The sequence below is a fragment of the Poecilia formosa genome, unplaced genomic scaffold (genome assembly GCF_000485575.1).
Source record: "Poecilia formosa unplaced genomic scaffold, Poecilia_formosa-5.1.2 Scaffold160, whole genome shotgun sequence".
NCBI lineage: Eukaryota > Metazoa > Chordata > Actinopteri > Cyprinodontiformes > Poeciliidae > Poecilia > Poecilia formosa.
The window spans coordinates 231,458-250,912 of NW_006800099.1; the positions used below are offsets into that span (position 1 = coordinate 231,458).

Sequence of the window (19,455 nt, forward strand, 5' to 3'; positions counted from 1 at the left end):
CCTGTTCACTGCTTTTAAGTCAATCTAAGTAAAGGTGTAGCTCTGGAACGCTTTAGAGATCAATACACCAGCTACTAAAACGGCGCCTGGCAGGTAAAGTCACCTTTACTTTACAAGCCGACGACACTTTCATAAACCGCGAGCTCCCCCTAGTGGTGGAGAACACGCAAAACCAACTTGGTTTGTAGGTTTCACTTCACGTCAATAAGGATGCCAGATGTACTTTACAGCAAGTGTTTCAGATTAATTATCCCATCTCATGAGAAATGTTGACTTGGTTTCCATAGCAACACTTCCCCCATCCAAAAGAGCGAGACATGTAAAAACTGAAAAGATCAAAGCAAAGTGCAGTGTAGAGGTGGATTATCCATCGTGAAGGTTCGGTGGACTTGTCAAAGGATGAAGCGGAGTCCAGATGAGCGGTCAGGTCAAGTTTCAGATGGAATGAGCATGAAGTTGGAAATACAGTGAAGGACTTCAGGCACAAACCCACCAGTAGTAAACAGGATGTGGAATATAGAAAATGTTACAGAATTGTTAACCGGCACAGATCGACAGCGCAACAGGAAAGCAAAAGAGACAGAAACCAAATGAGGCCAGATGGAAGAAGGAACAAACTAAAGATTTATTAAAGGCAGCAGAAGATGCAAGAAACAAGAATGGCAAAAAAAATAAAAAATAGGAGGGGGGAGTGGAGGGGCGGGTGGGGCACATACAGAGACACTTCTGTGTTCAGATAGTTTAATGTCTTTGTGTTACAAAAGTTGTTTTTTTTTTTCCTTTGTTGTTTTCCAGCTCAGGCGAGCTTAATATGTCTTCACGGTTTATCAAAATATACATGTTTTGAACTTCAAGTGAATATAATCCAAATTATTTTGTGGTACAAAAACATGAATATATACAATCATGAACCCCGCTTCATACATTTAAACCCCAACCCGCCCCCTTATAAAAAGAAAAATAAAAGCTTTTTAACAAAAAGTAAAAGGCATATAATCTACACTGTTACATGACGGCTAAGACTGTTCAACAAAGTATCCATTCTAAAGCCATCTCTGCCAAAGTAGGCTCTTTGTAAAGTGAAAACATACAGTATAAGCCGTCACCTTGGAGACGTCTGAACTGAATCCTTGTGGTCTTGCAAAACAGCAGGAATGTGTTTAAAAAAAAAAAATAAAAAAAAAAGGTTCAGATGCTACAAAATAGCAGGGGCAAAACACACTTTGGTCCTCAACAGCAAAAAGAAAAAAACCGTCTGCAGCTACATGAAGCTTTGAGTCATGCATAAGAATCCTTTACAAAAATAGAAACAGAAATCTTTTACTGGTCCAAAACTACAGAGGTTGGGTGGGAGGTTTGTTGGAAAACTGGTGCTTGAGGCACGCAGGAATGAGAGATTGTTTAAGACTTCAGCGTGATGGTGCCTGTTTGGACTTAACTGTAAGGAAAAGTGCACAAACTGACTGTGGCTCAAGTTGACACAGACAGGGAATGAGGCAGGGCTTCCCAACCTTCTGGTTTGCTGAAGTTACAGAAGATATACTGGTTGGATTTCATTTTTTTTTAATATATATGTTTTTGTATTAAACGCAGCCTAAGACTGTCATTCATAAACGTGTGAATGCCTCCAAGCTGCCCTGTCAGGTGGGATTACCTGATTATTGTTTGAAAAGGCATCTCTGCAGACAAGTGTGATACGAGATCTGAAAGAGAGGTAAACAAAGTCCACTGACCAGGCTTGTTTCAGCATTGGAATAAAAACGCAAAGGGACAAGGCACTCCACTAGCCATCAAACTCAGCTACTATAAGCACAAGTCAGTTAAATTTAGGCAAAATACATGTAAATCTACTCTTAAAAAGAAAAGATAAATGAATATATATAGTTTTACACGCATATATATTTTTATATATATATATATGAACGTAACCTGGTTAAATGAGGCCCCAAAACCAACTAAATGAAAGTGACAGGGGGCTGTAAGACTGAAAGGCTGGATCCAGCTCTACATCAGCAACAACACACCTAAACAGAGCTACATCACCTAAATAACAAAAAAAAAGACGAGATTTAGCATCTAACTGACTTACATTCATAGATTCTAGATACGTATGATGGGGCTATAAGCATACAAAAGATAAAGAATGGTACTTTTAAGAAGAAAGGAGATTAAATGAGCCACTTTCCCCCTTTTTAAATAATGCTGGTAAATACCAGAAAAGTATGGAAAAAGAAGCCAGAGCAGACTGGCTTGGGGCAAAGTAAGGCACAAGATTACAAACATTAAAAAGAAGACGACAAATAGAAAGGGTCATTACAGAACAACTTCCGATAGTGGTCTGGATCCTCAGACGGAAATGGGAGGGTAGACGCAACATAAAAAGTAAAGATGGATGAGCGCATGTGTCCCAAAAAAAAAAAAAAAAATCTTCATCTTAAACCGTTCCTCACTGGCCAAACAGGATTAAAGTGGCTATTTTTTTTTTTTCCTTTTCCCAAAACGGTGAACATTTTCACACAACCAGAAGAGAGAAAGGAATGCTGAAGTGGGTCGGGTACAATTCATCTCGATGCGTATTTCGGTAGATTATGGTCAAAATGGAAAATTGGTCAGATGGCTCTACTTTGCCTCCAATACAAAAGTGTTTTGGTTACAAAATGTTGCCCATTTTAGAAATCCTAAAATTTTGTCAAAACAAAAGCGATGATTGGGTTTTGCTGTTGAATTTAGAGTATAAACAATATTAAAGAAAAGAGGAGAAAAAAAAAATAAAGGAACTAATTTTCAGCAAATTACCCGACCAGCGCTAACATTTTCTAATAATAATGAAGAATGTAAACGAACCAGCCCAACTAAAGATGCTAATTTGTCCGAGGCAAGAGGGAACATCATTATCCATCTATTGTGTGTTTTGGAATATCTTTTCCTTGACAGCAAATGACAACATAAAATATCTGCTGCGTTACTACGCTTAGGACAGAAGAATCAGAATGATATGGATCAAATCTGAAATCTAAACTAAACCTAAACGAGAGAAAAAAAACAAAGCAATAAATGGGCAACACCCTCATGGAAAAATAAACAGTATAAATATGTCATGAAGGCCATTTCCACTGAAGGCACCTCGAGAGCAGTGGCATTCAGATGGAAGGGAAAGGTGCATGGAAAGGCACTCAGATGGTGGATTTTGAGAAGGACACTCGGAGGTGATGGTTCTCTCCCAGATCATGGTTGTGGAACTCGATGAGGCACTCGATCGCCTCTTCGACTGAGCCCATCTGGATCAGGGCCATCTTGCGGTCCTTTCTGTTCAATTACAAATAAAGACATTTTCTCAAAACGATGCCATGTCCAGTTGTGTGACCGCTACAACGGTTTCAGCTTCGGTTGGCTCAACCGTAGAGAAAAGAGACGGTTTCAACTTTGATAATTTCAGAAACCTGCAACTTACTGAAAGAACTTAAAGGCCTTGACTGTGGCTCCTGAGCTTGCAAAGAGTCTTTTGAGATCATCCTCCATCACAGAAGGCCTGAATCACACACGTGGATGAAAAAAAAAAGAGAAAATTACTAAAAACCAATTTGGGTTGAAGGTTTTTCTGACCACTAAGCATTTTGGTGCTGATTGTAAGACGACAATCAAAAAGATGGAGGCACTCACGGTATGTTGGAGAGATGGAGTGTTGCAGACGGTGGGAAGATGTTGGAGTAATTTTTGGAGCCGGGCTTCTTGAAGCGGTGAAGCGGCGAGTTGCTGAAATCCTTTGTGAGGCCCTGGTCCTCATGGCCTTCTCTGGGCAGCTGAACCGTCGTGTGCTTCGACAACGTCACGCGCACGGCCCTGCCATGGAGACGCTGGCCATTCAGGTGGCTCATGGCTGAAAAGGCCAGCAAAGTCAGGAGCTTAGTTTTCATATGAACAACTCGCAATAGCTTACGCAAATAAAATTCCTCAATCGTTTCCCTTCTTTACTCCCAAGATGAAAATGTTTATACATTTTGCTCCAGGTACCGATTAGTCCTTCAAATAAAAATAAGATAAAATTAAAAAAAAGGCATTTTTCTGGTTTGATATATAAATTTTAAAAAATGTTCCAGTTGAAGTCGTTTACCCGCTTCATAAATGTGCTGTTTTGAATGTAACATTTAAATGATTAGTGTTTTGGCTGCTTTCTGCACAACTCTCCCCACATGAAAAAGAATGGAAGCAGCAGGAGGCATTACACTGTGAAGCTGACTGCAAAGTGTAAAAAATACTAATAAAAATCCAGAACGCTACAATAAGGTGGGAGACCTATGATAGATTTTTTGAATCTATGCACATGAACAGGATAAAATTGTCAAAGCTGCACCGCTTGCTGGGAGTGTGGCAGACTTGACATTTCAGTAGAATAATAAGTATTAGAAGATGATGTTATTAATACCAGGCTTTTCATATGCTTTACCTGAGAATCAGATCATCTTAAATAAGCCAAAGCTGTAAGATTTGAACTGAACAAAAACATTTTACAACCTCATATAAGGTTGTAAACAGAATCCCAAAAAGCAAGGACAAAACAACACATGAGAAAATGGGAGGAACACTATTAGCAAGATTAAAGATGGAGATCAAAGAAAGAAAATTGCATGTTGTCTGGCTTACCTAGCTGAGCCTGTGTGCCATCAGACATCTGGACTAGAGCGTTCTCCTTTTTATTAAACAAGATCTTCACTCTCATGACATCACCGTACACACCTATGGAGAAAACAGTGTGTCACAACACCAGAGCAATAAGGACAACATGCAACTTAGTATTAAAAAGGAGCCACACAGCCAATCACAGCAACAAAAAACTGCCTAAACTATTAAATCTGATCTGAATAGTTCTGCCAAATTAATCTGAGCTAGTGTTTGCACTATTCTATTAATATTCTGCTTTACTTTGCAAACTAAACCTAGTCAAGTACTCCAGAAGAAATTACACAGAAGACTGTAACATCTTTAAAAGGAAGAGGCAGTGATTTGAGGACAAATCAGTAAGAGTTGTAAGATGAGTAGTTTTGATCAATTTGATCAGACAAGGAAAGTTGATTATTTGGCCAACTGGAGGCCTAAGCAGAAACATGCAGAAATGAACTACACATGCACATACCCTAAATAACTTTGACAAGAAAAAAAAAACAAAAAAACACTAGAGTGACAAACTGAGATATATGTTAACTCTCAAATCAAAAAGCAGCAGCATATTTTTAGTGCACTCTACGTCCAAAATGTAGATGAAAAAAAAAGTCTTGTCTGTGGGCCACAAAACATTAATTTTAAGAAACTAGACTTTGAATTTTATTTTATTTGCAGACACTTTATTGCTCCAGAATCAGTTACGTTTTGACCTATATTCACCAACCTTAAACCTTTACAAATTTAATTGAACTCTAATAAAATAATCCCCACTTTTCTTTTTAAGTCAGGCAACAAACAAATTTAAAAAAAGACTCTGCTCTTTGAAGATAAAAAAAAAATAAAAAATGCTAATGTTTCTTGCCCGAGGTTATTAAATCAAGGCATTTAAAAACTAAATGAAATGCTGCGGCTTAATGTGACGTCCCACCTCGCTTTTCCTCACACAACCCCACAACAACCAAACCATTCAAACCCCCAAAAACAGACACCCCCACCCTTAACCGCTCTGCAGCCTGATGACGAACCATCAGTGGTTAAAACAAAACAAAAAAAGTAAAATGAACAAAGCCAACAACATGAAACAAGACATGCCCACCTCGCCACATAACGGTAGTAATAAAAAGGAGATGAAAGGATGATAACGTACCGAAAAGAATAAAGAGGCAGTGTGGCGTAACGGTCTTTAGAGACAGCAGGGGGGAGGGAGCAGCGGGGGGGAGGGAGGGGCCAAAAGGGGAGAGGGGACAGGGGAAAAGAGGCGGAGCGGAGGACAGTGGAGTGGAGTCGGGACATGTCCGCAGGCGGCGAGGTCCACAGGAAGGCCACAGTACCATGGAGGAAGGAGAGGCATGAGAATGATGGAAGACAAAGTTTGAATTGAAAGATGAGGGAGTGAAGAGAAGATGTGATGGGGGGGGAAGGTGTGGTAAAAATAAATAAATAAATAAATAAATATATATATATTTTTTTTTAAATCATGAGTGCCAAGGATGTGTTTTCAATTTGTGGGTCACATCAAAATTGGGAACAATGTAAGGAGGGGAGAAAGGGTTGGGTAGATGGAGGAGTAGTAACAGGGAGGTGCCAGAAGGGAGGAGGACAGAGGGGAACAATTGGTCATGGGGCGTGCAGTCAGTCAGTTGGCAAGATATGAGGTGAGGGAGGGTGTGAGGGATGGGGAGGTTTAAAAACAAAAAGATGGAGAAGGGGAAAGAAAAAAAGAGAGAAAAAGGTAAAATGAAAAAAACAAAAAAAAAAAACAAGGTCAGTATACACAAAGAAATGTAGTGCTTCAGACAGTAGAACTGGCTAAATTAAAATGCACTTTCACTATGGGAACACTAGAAGAAAAAGAAGAGAAAAAAAGATTAACAATGAAATACAGAAAAAAAGGCAGAGACAATATATACTTTTAAATTACACACTATGCTTTTTTTAATGATTTAATGATTAAAATAAAGCTAAAATCTGCATAAATTCTAAATGCTCATCTTTAAATTTACATGGTTCACAAAAAGATACAGCCACAGTATTCGCACTGAGCATGACAGACTATGCTACACGTTATATAACACTTAAAAAGTAATATTGTCTCTCCAACAACTTAAGAATGATTGTAACTAATGGATAAATAAAATGAAGATATGAAATGTTAAGTGTTTACTTTCTTTTTTTTTTTTAAAGTAGTTAGTTCTCAAACAAACTTAAAAATTCACAGTGAGCAAAGTGGCAGGTCAGAAACGCAGCAGGTTTGGTCAAACACAAAGAAGTCCTGAAAGAAAGGAGCTTAAGACTTTATAAAAACAACAGAGCAGTTTCACTTTTGTTGATATGAGGAAGAAAGAGTCAAACAGAATAGTTTGTCCTGAGCAAGTGGGTTCAAGTTCACAAAACGAATTGCAATGTTTCATTTAGCCACAGTGACTGATGCTTTCAGGCCTAGTGAGGGTACTGACCTCAGGGTTCAGGTTGCTGACCAGTAACACGTTGTGTCCCCCAGTGGCAGTGAGCCCTGATAGGCCAAGCCGGCTGGCTGCGGCCGCCGCAGCAGCCGCCATGCCACTGTGACCCACGCCCAGGGACGCCAAGGCACCGGGAATGCCAGGCACTGACAGTCCTTTGGATAGGAAAATAGAAATTACTTATAACTAAATTCCCTTTGACAAAAAAAAAAAAAAAAGCAAAGTGCACCCTAACATAATCCTAATTTCCATGCACGTACTTGTTTCATACTCAGGTTGCATTTAAATTACTTATATCACACTTATGTATATATTTTTTATATTGCAGTTTAAATATCATTTGCGGCATCAAGAAATCTGACTGAATTAAAAGCGTTGCAGGTATTTCAAAGCTCCTCAAAAACTTTGAGATCAAATATCAACTACAAAATTCTGATTGGTGCATCTCCAAACAAAGCAAAGAAAATTATGTAGCATCTACAAACATTTCATGCTAACCAGCCTGTAGTGCTGTGTAATTTTATCGATTCAACAATATTTATCGATTTTTTTTTCCTCAGAAAGTATCAATTTTTCATCCGCGAGGATCAATGCATTACATCCTACTTTGAGTTTTGTCAAATCCACATGAATTAAATGACGGCTATCACATGACATTTTTTACCCAGTTACACATCTGCATAAAAAATTGACATGTAATGAAACAACCAGTTGCAATTAATTAAATAATGAAATGGATAAATTACATTATCTAATATAAATAAAGACAAAAAAGGTTTGTTTTCTGCATAACCAAATACACAAAGCCAAAAGCAATATGTAAAGCTCCTAGTATTACACCATCAGTTCAATTAATTCAATTCAAAGTCTATGGAACAGTCACAAAATGTCACCAAAATCACTCTGTCCCTCTAAAATCTTTCAGAAAACTGAAAAAAATTATCAAATGATATCGTTTGCTGAAAATTGTGACATATCGTATCACGAGCGGAATATCATGCATCATATTGTATTGTGAGATTTGTGTATCGCTACAGCCCTACCAGCTTGCTGGATGGCAAATGTTGGGGGGAAGGCATGCGCTCCACCAAACGGCGAGGCTGAGATTATACCTGGAGCAGCTGGATGACGAGCAAAACAAAATTAAAAAATACAGCAAATTTCACCATTAACATCCAAGTTTAAAATATGCATTTGAAGAAAAATATATATTACAAAATAATAGAAGTGAAACCTGTTATACCTGGCAATATTTTAAGCCTTTATCTGATGTAATTTTGGTAATTATGGCTTACAGTTAATGAAAATCCAGAATTCAGTCTCAGAAGATTAGAATATTACATAAGATCAATAAAAATGTAGATATTTTAAAGAAATTTCTCATTTAGCATTAATACAACGTGGCACTGAGACTATTAGCCTGTGAAACCTACGCAGTGCGACAGGTTGAAAGCCCAGCTTGTCTCTCCACTTCTTCCAGACTAAGAATGATTTTTATCGTCTGAAAGCCATAATAATAAATAAAAATCAAGAAAAAAGGCTTGAAATATTTCACCATCTGTGATAAAACAATATGCGTCTTAACTCTTAAATGAGTGACAAAAACTATTAAACCTTTTCACAACATTCACACTTTTTGAGATGTGAACAAACAAATGAAAAAATAAATACAGCTCTTACTAAATGCTGCAGCTGCCATGGTCTGGGGGTCAAGTGAGTGCTGGGAATCTGCCGTAGGAAGGTCAGGGCGGGTGTAGTCCCTGCTTTTGTCGTTGTTGTACTTAACGTTGAGGCTAGTGAGCTTGGAGAAGCTGATTCTCAGGGTACAGCAAGCATTGTAGATGTTCTGGCCATCTAGAGACTAAACAAGAACCAATCCTTAGACCACTAGTAAATGTTCTGTAATCACACTGGTTCTAGCAAGGACAGCTCAAATAAAGCACCTAGTGATGTGTGAACCAGTGGTGTCAAACCAGTCTTACCAGTTTAGCATGCTGAGCTGTCATGGCATCAGCATACTGGATCAACGCCTGGAACTGGTTATTCTTGGTGAAAGTGATGATCTTCAGCACGGTTCCAAACTTTGAAAAAATCTGAAAAGGAAGAGATACAATTGGGTGCCATTTTCCACCACACTTAAAAAAAATATATTTAAACAACTACTGCAAAGGTCCTGCAAGACAAACTCAATCTGGATTTAAGATGAAACCTTTCACCACTGACACAATGCTCCAGTTACAGATTACATCTCAGACTTGCACCATAGAGACATAGAGACAACGCGAATACATAAATCAAATATTTAGGTGTATTATTAGCAGCAGAGTAGGTGGTAGTCTTCCTGTATACACGTTAGCGTAATCAAAATCGTTCTTTGTTTATCACAGGCATTGCAAAAATGCAGGCAGCCAATTTTACACACCATCTGCAGCAGTTGCAAACACATTCAAATACAAAGAAAAAAGAATTTAAATTTTTTTGCAAATAGTGATCAGAAAATAAACTTAGAACCCAGATCATTAGTATAAATGAGCTCATTGAATACAAGTTGATCAAATCCAATTAATCAGACATTCTAAATGTCTGTAACCATCACAAAAACCTAAAATCTGATACCACAGTGGTACTACCTGATGCAGGACATCCAGGGTGACGGGGTAGAAAAGGTTTTCCACAATCACTCTGAGCACAGGGCTCTGGGCTGTGGCTCCGGCCAGGCTGCTTGGATCTGTGGGGATGGCCATGCTTCCCATTCCACCGCCATGCAGGGCATTGACTGCCTGCAGAGCTGCCTGGGCACGCTGAAGAAACAGAGATATTATCTCACGTTACACATTCAGAAGCAAAGACTGCAACAAAAAAGCCAGGGGTTCAAAATACCAAAATGACTTCTAGTGTAAATATAATTTCTGCTTTCTTAAAACAATTAAAAAAATTAAAATAGTAACATCATCCCAGATTGCTGGGCAACATATGAATGAGTCAGTTTGTGTCTGAATAATTTATTTTCATTCACCTTTTCTATTGCGACAATTATTTTGAACGGTCAAAAAGATGATAACGTTGCTCGGACCAAACTCTTACCACTTGGTTGGGAGAGTTGTCCGTCTTGAGCTCCTTATGAGTCGAGTACTGCATGTAGATGGGGTGGTTTCTGATGACGGGGGTGACAGAAGAGTAGTAGCTCACCATCGTCTGTGCACACTCTTCACTGTTAAGCTCCAGAAAGGCCTGCAGAGGGAGCACCGGATAAACACGCTACAATACCATGTTGCCAACGTGAAGCACTTTTAACTGGAACTGATAATGGCTGTAAATAAAAGCCATTTCCATAAAAGGAAGGGGGATCTAATCTCTTCCCATAGGATTTCCTAACAATGAGCATTGTTTGACCACAAAGCCACGAGAATGCAACAAAAGAATGATTGTTAGAATTTTAGGTCAGTATAGAAATCTGATCTCTTAAGGCCCAGCTTTGGAGATGAACATTTATTATAGGAAAAGTGAAAACCTTGTAGGTTTTGCTATAGAGTGTAGCATGTACTTCTCCTTACCTGGTTTTTCCCTTTCAACATCAGCAAATTAGTGACCTTCCCAAAGGGAAGTCCCAGGCTTATAACCTCGGCCTCATTGATGTCATTGGGCAGCTTGCGTACGTGGACCACACGTGACGGGACACCAGGACTGCGGACATCACCTTTGAATTTTTTGCTGTCGTTGCCATTGGCTGCAGGAGAAAACAAGAGGGTGATACAATCAGCGAGGGAACATAAGGCTCTGGTTCTTTGTGAATAATGGATTGAGCGTCATGGCAACACAAACAAGACGGACACTAAGCACCTCAATAAAAAAAGAAAACCCTTCAGAGCAACCCCCCTACCTGAGTTCATGATATAGGGTCCGTTGGATATGCAGGAAGAAAAGAGTTCGTCGGATCCCCTCTGCAAGAGGAAAAAGATATAAATAAAGGCTTATTTCACTGTGTTCACCAATGAAGGCACAGCATGGCAGGTGAGGAGCACAGTTCTCATATTACTTAGCAATTGAGTGAGAACCGCAGCAGTAACGTGATAACCAAAAGAAACAGTTTCAAAGAAACGCCACCGTTTTTCACTGGAAATAATTCTGTTGCTAAACTTGTCAGATAATAGAGTTGAATTCCCTTCTGACTTTATTCTTCCAGACTAGAGTTATTAACTCTAGTTATTAGTTAATAAACCAACAAAACTGACCTACATACACATAAAAACACTGACGGAACATAATAGTGGCAGCATCATGCTGCTTGAATGTTTTTTAGTCAGCAAAAATGTGAGAGTTGTTCAGAAGTGAGACCTAAATACAAGACGATCCTGGAGGAACAAAGGGAAAAAGAATCGACACAGGGCAAAGGTCAACCTTTGAACATGCAGCCAATGCTACAAAGTAACGACTTGGATAAAAACATTTATATGTTTGAATGAACCAAAGTCCAGAACCTAAAACCGACTGGAAATTGGTGACAAAAGTGGAAAATTGCACTGACTCCCTATTCACAAGCAGTAGCATCAACACAGACACACATTGATAAGCAAGGTAACATGGAAACCATCCCAGTAAAACCAGTTTGCTGTGTGCCTTGTTCAAGCTTTCCTTAGAAAATATAAAGTGCTGTTTCAGGGCCGTTTCCATGGCTCTGTGTATTGCGAGCCGGGCAAGATGAAGTATAGAAGTCACAAGAAGTGGCTCAACAGTCTAAGCTCTACATCGGCCCACAATGGACGTCCTGTTCAGGCTGAGACTAGGGGCATTGTTACCGAGCCGTGCACACATATGGAGCTGCAAGGAGACTCTAGTATTTGAAGAGCCCAGAGCTCTTTACCAGAAACCACCAAAAACAGGTTTGTTAGCATTCTTGCTTGCTGTGCGTTTCTAAATAGGACAGGGAGGGTGGGGGAACGAGAGGAATAAAAGTTTGAGAGAGACGCTCTAAACATTGCAGAAGGGAAAGGCTGGGCCCACGGCTGTAAACGGTTATTACTGCTCATAGCCTCGCAGACGTTTTGACTGAGAGAGTGTGACCTAAATCGATAGTGCCCACAATCACTCCCAACATGTAGCAAGAATATGCTAATTTTGAGAATCATTTAAAACGTTTAGGTTTTCAACTAATCATTTAGTTGAAAACCTAAATGATTAGGTTTTCAATCATTTAGGTTGAAAACCTAAATGATTGAATTACCTCATATAATAAACACAATAATGAATGTTAGATGAGTCACCGTGAAACTCAAAATAATTATCTAATAAACAGTGGATGAAACAATAAGCAGCACACAGTGATAATTGGGATAGAGTCTAAGCTCTGGTACCAAAGTCCCAACTAAGTGATAAAATATAATAAATATCCAGCGATACAGATAGCTGACGGGAGGAACTGTAAAAATAAATTAGCAAAATCTTCATAGGTCAAGGGCAGATGGAGACAAAGAGAAATGCAGAAAAAGCACCAATCTGACTCCGGGGTTGTGAGAACGCTGCGTATCTTTATCAGTCAGCAGACTTGCTACAAACAGGAAGAGCTCTGAGATCAGGTTTGGTTCCAGGGTTTGCTCAACTTCCTGTACGGACTGTAGGCTGGACTCTTTCACCCTTAACTTCCCAAATTCAGTAAGAACATTAGAGCCAAGCTAGAGCATCAACTTTATAGACAAACTGACAGCTTTCACGGTGTAATGAATAGTTTTTGAACGAGTGTGGTAGAAACGATATAATGATACAACAAAAAGACAAAAAAAAAAAGAGTTTAGATTACGCAAATTTTAGTGCAGTTTCTTAGCCATTTCCTCTAAAGACAGCTAAATGCGCCTCAGCTTGTTTACGTTTGTTGCTTGTGGATGACTAAGAGTATAATTGTAACCGTCAGGAAAAGTTGACACTGGCTCATATCCGAAAACTGCACAGCTGCTTCTTTTCAGTCCCTAAAGCCATAAATTAAACTTTCTTCTCTCCTAGATTTTCCTGGAGCATTTTGGGAAACTGTATTATCAAAAAGGATTTGACGCAGCATTAGCTGCTGAAAGGGAACATATTAGCGGTTATAGTAAGAAGCTGTGGAACAAGATCTCACAGTAAAGAACAAAGGAGAAGACGAGTACAGGTAGAGACATGTTTTCACCATGATCAGATGAGGATCTACCAGACGAGGGGGGGAGGGAGCAGAGCCTCAATGGGGGGCTACGGAGGGGGAGATCGGAATGCGACTACACCATGCCAGACCTTCTGCCCAGACAGAATAATTACAGATTCCAGCAAGGCAAGGCTCCATAACTCAGCATCATGATTACCGCAGTGCGTTATACCCAGAAAACAAGAAGGGTCCGAGCTAGGCAATAGCATTTAACCTCTAGTTCCAACCAGGACGGATTTCAAAAAGTAAAAAGTTGCATCGTGACTCAAAATAGAAACCAATAGCTCCTTACTGGAATGAATAGGCTGCGGGGTGTGTCACTGTAACAGACACATGCAGCAGAGATCTTGTTTAAACATTGTAAAGACCTTTGGCCGTGAGGCTGAGCGCTGTTGTGGGAGGATGGTTATGGCTCTGAGTTACGATCAATTAGTCCACCTACACATGTCTCTCCCCTGGCACCGTTACCAAGGATTACTGTTTAAGAAGGAATTTTTATAGGGAGAAAACGTTAATGAACAAGAGTCGAGCTGAAACACCAACTTGTTTGTCTCCAACTGCCCCAATAAATAGTTGCAGAGGGTCCGTGACCTACATCAGTGAAAAATTTCCCCACATTTTTTTCCCCCTAAAGTAGTCTTGTACAAATTTTGTTTGTGTGTGTGTTTTTTTTTTTTTTTTACAATGGTCTCTGAAAACATCATCTGGCCCAATTCAGGCTTCTTAGCATTCCAGAAAGGCCCAGAGACCACACGAAATAACAGGAAGTGTCATTTCCACAGCCACACATGCAAACAAGCACAGCACAGGAAAGCAAGGAGCTCCACCTCTAAAAAGAAAAAAAAAAAGGCCTTTATCCAAATTATCACACATTCAGCATTCGCCATCCTGAGTGGAACTGACCGACATGCTGACAGCTCAGACGTACGTAATAAATGTTTCATTAAGTCTGGTTGGCAACGGGAAACCTGTGACACATGAGCAACCGGTTTACACAACCGCCCTAAAAATAGAGAAAGCTCAGGAGAACTAAGTTTGCATGACTAAGACTGAATACATCCAGAATTTTTCATTTCCTCTAAGGGCTACTACATTTAAAAGAAAAAAGCTTGAACTCAATTTGTTCCTTTGACAATTACTACCCATGGACTCTCATTTCCTATTTTCCTACTTTCATGTTGTGCCCATATACTTACCCCATAGTGCATCAGTCTGACTTTCTTTTAACCATTTCCTGAGGTGTGGAGGCTTGGCCACACAAATGCACACATCTAACCTACGAACTATCTGTACATAATTTTCTGATAATTGACATATTGGAAAAGACGTAATGTGGTTGCAATCCCCGTTTATGCCAGTTGACTTGTAAAATAAGAAAGATTATGACTTCTGATAAAAAAAGATAACTCAGAAGGCCTTCCTGTTTAGCTATATTAAAAATATCAAAACTATATCTTTTCTTATTTCCCTTTAAAATTATAGCAGCAGCAGAATAAAACATCCATTCCTCCACTAAAAACAGTATGCTATGACATGTTTATTTTAAATAAACAGACTGACAACAGAAACAATCCCTGTAGATATGAATAATGAACCTGCAATAATAACAATGGTAGCCAGATCTAATTTTAGGGGTGAATATTATTAGAAAAACGTACCATTTTTATTTAGCCGCGATTACGATATGGCTTCAAATACATGTTTTCTCATGTCTTCTTGTCAGATTTTAAGGAGCATAAATGAATCCCACTTAAACAAAAGCCTAATACATTGTTTAATGAAGGATATAGATTTCTGGTTCCTCTTTCAGGTCTGACCTGCAGATCCCCCCTCAGGTCTGAACAGACCAGGTAATCTGGCCTACTGGTGCTTTTATATATATATATGCAAAATATTGTTCAGCCCTAAACAACAGTCAAAAAGTCTATATTAAGCATTTGAAATGAAACACAAAAGTGGCCTACCTTTGTGCCAACTGATATGTCATGGACACTGCTGTAAAAGCCAAAGAAAATCCGGTTATTCACAGCTGAATAAACAAATCGGTCAGTTTTTGCTAAGAACATCAAGTTTTGTTGTTTTTTTTTATACAAGTGAAGCGACTTTCCTCTTCCAAATTTGAAGTACAGGACAGAAATCAAAAACTAGACGAGCAACAATGCAACAAAAATAAAAATAGTAATTACAAAAAAAGAAAAGGAAAAAAAAAACTCACTCAATTTCAGGGACGTAGCCGGATCCCAGAGGGTACAACTCAGTGGCGTCTAGGCGGCTACACCGGATTGAAAACACAAGTAGAGGCAAAACTTCAGAGTGGAAAATTTACACGAGTTAACAATGACACGAAAGTCGATCAAGTTGCTTTTCGCTGCGCAGCTTCTCGGTCTCCCTTTATCGAAATCAGTTAACCAAACTAGCAGAACACGGTTGAACTGCACAATGCGCTATTATTCATCCTACCCTACCCAGATAAGATAACTTGATTAAATCAACGTGAAATATTGAGGCCAGGCATTTTCAACATGGCCCTGAAACTCCGCGGATAAATGAATGCGGAAATGAGACACGTTGCTTTAGCTAACCTCTCGAGTTCCCGTAAAAACCAAGTTACAAAGGTGCAGTTAGCCAACATGAACTACTCGGGCTGTGCGAGAAAAAGAGAAGCTGTCGGTAAAAACGAAGTAAAAAGATACATATTACGGTTTTTCCGACATTAAATCGTTTTTTTCAGATATACAACTGTATATAGAGGGTGATAAAATAACTAAAAACTACCAACTTTACTAACGGATAGCAGTGACGCTAGCAGCTGCTAGTTAGCGCTTCCTCCTGCTAACTGTTGCATGTTTTGAAGAGGAAAAAAAAGTGTATCGAGTAAAGTTTTACAGCTCCACTGGTTAAACAGCGGCAACCTGAGAAGTCAAAACACTTAACGAAACCCCAAACATAACATAATAATTCGCTTCCCTAACAGTTTGGTTTAAAAATGTAAGTCTTTAAGTAAGCTTCTTTTCACTTACCCGTCCATTGCACAAGAAAAAAACTGCAGGTCTGAAGCGAAGGTAGGGCGGCAGACTTGCTTGATTTTCTTACAAAATGGCTGAACACTCGGAGGCGAGCGCTGATTAGTCCAGGCAGCTACAGGAGCCAAAAGTGGGAGGGGACAGGCTTCAACGCGAGCGCTGATTGGACAAGACGACCATCATTTTCAGAAAAAAAGGAGGCCGCGGCAAATTTCCAGCAGGATATTTCAAGTGGTCGGGGTTTTGTTTGAGTCCAGAGTAATGGAAAGGTTACTACCAGACAGCGCTGGAATAGGCTAAATAAAGATAATTTTGTCTTACATGTGACTCCGCGTGCAGGGGATCGAAAATCAGTGTCTTCCCTCATGACTCAATCAAACAATAGGCACCTGGAAGGAATATACATTGTCTTAACCTTTTCCGTATTTATCTGTGTTTATATGATAGTCCTTTGCACTAATTGACAGCAAAGTGAAAATGAAATTAGTGGTTTTCATTTTTGACTTATAAATAAAAATCTCAAAATTGCCTTCTGCTGATTCTGTTCTGCACCATGGTTGAAACTCGCTTGAATATGGAGCTAAAATGATATACTTGAAAGTCTGAAATCATACCATCTGTGAACATCAATTGTCATTTCTTTACATACCAATTATGTTAAGGTCTGCATTTTGTCTGGGCCATGCTTCAACATAAGTATGGTGCACTGAGAGCTACGCTGCAGTTTTGTGAGAAATACACTTGTTAATGTCTTGATGTGCTCCCAGTGTTTAAAGCATTTATAATTCACAATTTAAATCTATGATTAGAGCCAACAAATGCACAGTCTTAATCTTTTAAGCTAGTTTATCTAATTTGGTGTTGTAAGCCTCCACTTGTAATGAAAATCAACAAAAGAACTGTAAAGGTCACCTGGCACTCCCTGGAGACCAATTCAAACTCACAGAGGGGTTGAACTATTCAAGAAGGATTACATGACACTGTGAGTGAGGAACAGCACCGGTTTGGGTGGGGAGCAAGGGGGTGTTGAGTGAACACAGTGTCAGGTCATGACTGAGCTTGATTTGTTTTGTTTTGTTTTGTTTTAATGACTTAAACATGAGAAATACAGAAGCATAGAAATATTTAAGCATCTTTTCAAAACTGGAAAAAACAACAGCAATAGTCCTGTTTAGATTCCAAGTGAGTATGAGATATTGAGGACTCAAATGTGACTGTACAATTACCATGCTTTGCAAAGTTTTAAAACAACATTTTGTAATGTTCCAACCACAAAATTCAGAGTATTAAAGTGGAAAGTGGAAAGAAAATGATGTTCTTCACAGAATAATCTAAAAAGTGTGGTATTTTTATTTAGCCTATTTTCCTCTAGAAGTCTTGTAATTAGTAAATAGAGTTCATCTGTTCTGTGAAGACCTAAGAAGGTTGTTAATGAATATTAGTGAATAACTTCATGAAGCCCAAGGAACATGGCAGGCAGTTTAAGAATAATGTTATGCAAGCTTAGGTAGTACAACAATATCCCAAGCTTTAAAAAGAAAGAAAAAATCTTACAGAACAAAGTTTAATCCAACATCCAAAAATGGAAATGTTCAACTAATGCTCAACTATAAACCTACCAAGACGTGTATGTTCCTTTATTGGATACCATTACTGAGAGAAAGATCTGGGTGGCTTGCAGAGATCCACAGCTCAGTTTGGGAAATGTGTTGATAGGAAAGCAGACTTTTTACAAATCCGGTCTTTATAGGAAAGTGAGAAGAAGACAACTATTGTTGGAGAAAAAAAAAACAGAACAGGTCCTGTTCACTGTAGGTCACATACAGAGTTTATGGGAAGATGGATGGAACTAAATAAGATTGCCGTCTTTGGAAAAAAAAAACAAACAAAAAAAAAAACAATTCAGAGTCTGCTTTTCCTTCCATTTTAAAGCTGTACACCACTTTGTGTTGGTCTGTAAAATAACACTCAGAAATCACTTATTACTTTTATAGTGTTAACATAAAAAAAAATGTGAAATAATATTACTACTAATAATAATAACACAGCAATGCATTACAAGGTGCAGTGATGTGAAATTGTGAATTGTTTGGACATTATCTGATAGATTGCTTACAGAATTTGACTACTATACAAATCAACAAGTATCAGTAAATGCACTGTGATAGTGTCTCCCAATATACTACCTATTTCTTTTTTATTAATTTATCAAAAGCATTTGACAATGCAGAACCTACATCACTGAAATAGAGACTTGGCAGCATTGGCTTTTCTAATCATGGTTTTTGCTAATTTAATAGTTATCTTTCTCACACAGTTCTGTGTAGAAACAGAGTTTCACACCCAGTTCACTTACGGTAGCTTGTGATGTTCCTCAAGTATCCATTTTAGGATTACTTTTTCTCCTCTTATGTATTAAGAGTATTGCTAGAAATGTGATGATTGCAAATGTTTTATTTTATGCTACTGGCAGAGTAATATCTAGTTTCAGTCAGTTGCTTTTGGCTTTTTAATACCGTCCAATCTCAGTGCGTTCTCTGTGCTAATTCTCTTTTGAGGCTGAATTAGCGATAAATGCTAATTTATCACTAATTCATGAAGTTATTCACTGAATTAGCGATAAATGCTAATTCAGTCCAAGCTTGTTGACACTGCTGAAGTAGCTGTTTTTGGAACGGGACATATGGGCAGCTGCCCCCAGAGTGGCAATAGAAATAGGTCATACCAGTGCCAGATAAAAAGAAAAGACCTATCTGTCCGCTGTGCCTTGAACAAGTTTTTTTCTTAGTTTTCTGCGTATCTACGGGGATAAACATGACTCCATGTGGGAGTTAGCGCTTGATGCTATCTGCTGAGAACAGGGAGAGTATTTTAATAGCTGCATTTGGAGCAAACTTTTTCCAGCTGATGACTTTAGATAATTTCCTGCATTGTGATTGGCTAGGCTTGCCTATGATGCTGTCCTCCTGCAACAGCCATCACTGGTAAATGCAACATCAGCATTTCAAGTTGTTGTTTTTTTTTCCTTTTTTTCCCCAAGTTACAAAATCATAACATATGTATCTTGGGAACTGGCAGCAGTCTACATCTGGTCACATCCTGACTTGTGTGACCAGATGTAGCCTGTTTGTGGTGTAGCAGG

The 19,455-nt window shown here is 38.9% G+C and overlaps 1 protein-coding gene across 2 annotated transcripts; it reads right to left on the reverse strand.

The window, feature by feature from the left end:
* Positions 1–727: 727 nt before the first annotated feature.
* On the reverse strand, positions 728–16,399 carry ptbp1a (polypyrimidine tract binding protein 1a). 2 transcript variants are annotated; one of them, XM_007564493.2, is made up of 16 exons: positions 16,311–16,399; positions 15,506–15,562; positions 15,255–15,285; positions 11,002–11,062; positions 10,676–10,848; positions 10,206–10,352; positions 9,752–9,922; positions 9,104–9,214; positions 8,802–8,982; positions 8,165–8,242; positions 7,116–7,276; positions 5,807–5,840; positions 4,642–4,734; positions 3,661–3,877; positions 3,452–3,529; positions 728–3,306 (listed from the first exon to the last, which is right to left on the reverse strand). In XM_007564493.2, the coding sequence occupies exons 1-16, from the start codon at positions 16,316–16,318 to the stop codon at positions 3,174–3,176; spliced, it is 1,734 nt and encodes a 577-aa protein (XP_007564555.1). In that variant the 5' UTR covers positions 16,319–16,399; the 3' UTR covers positions 728–3,173. The 2 variants fall into 2 exon arrangements, with proteins under 2 accessions (XP_007564555.1, XP_007564554.1); XM_007564492.2 differs by having other exon boundaries at positions 15,255–15,282; positions 16,311–16,387.
* Positions 16,400–19,455: the final 3,056 nt, after the last annotated feature.

Excerpts from the sequence above, each read along its gene's own strand:
- ptbp1a (XM_007564493.2), bottom strand. Across the intron at positions 11,063-15,254 it reads ACATATCAGTTGGCACAAAG|AGGGGATCCGACGAACTCTT; the intron begins GTAGGCCACTTT and ends TTCCTCTTGCAG. Across the intron at positions 9,215-9,751 it reads CCCTGGATGTCCTGCATCAG|ATTTTTTCAAAGTTTGGAAC; the intron begins GTAGTACCACTG and ends CTTCCTTTTCAG.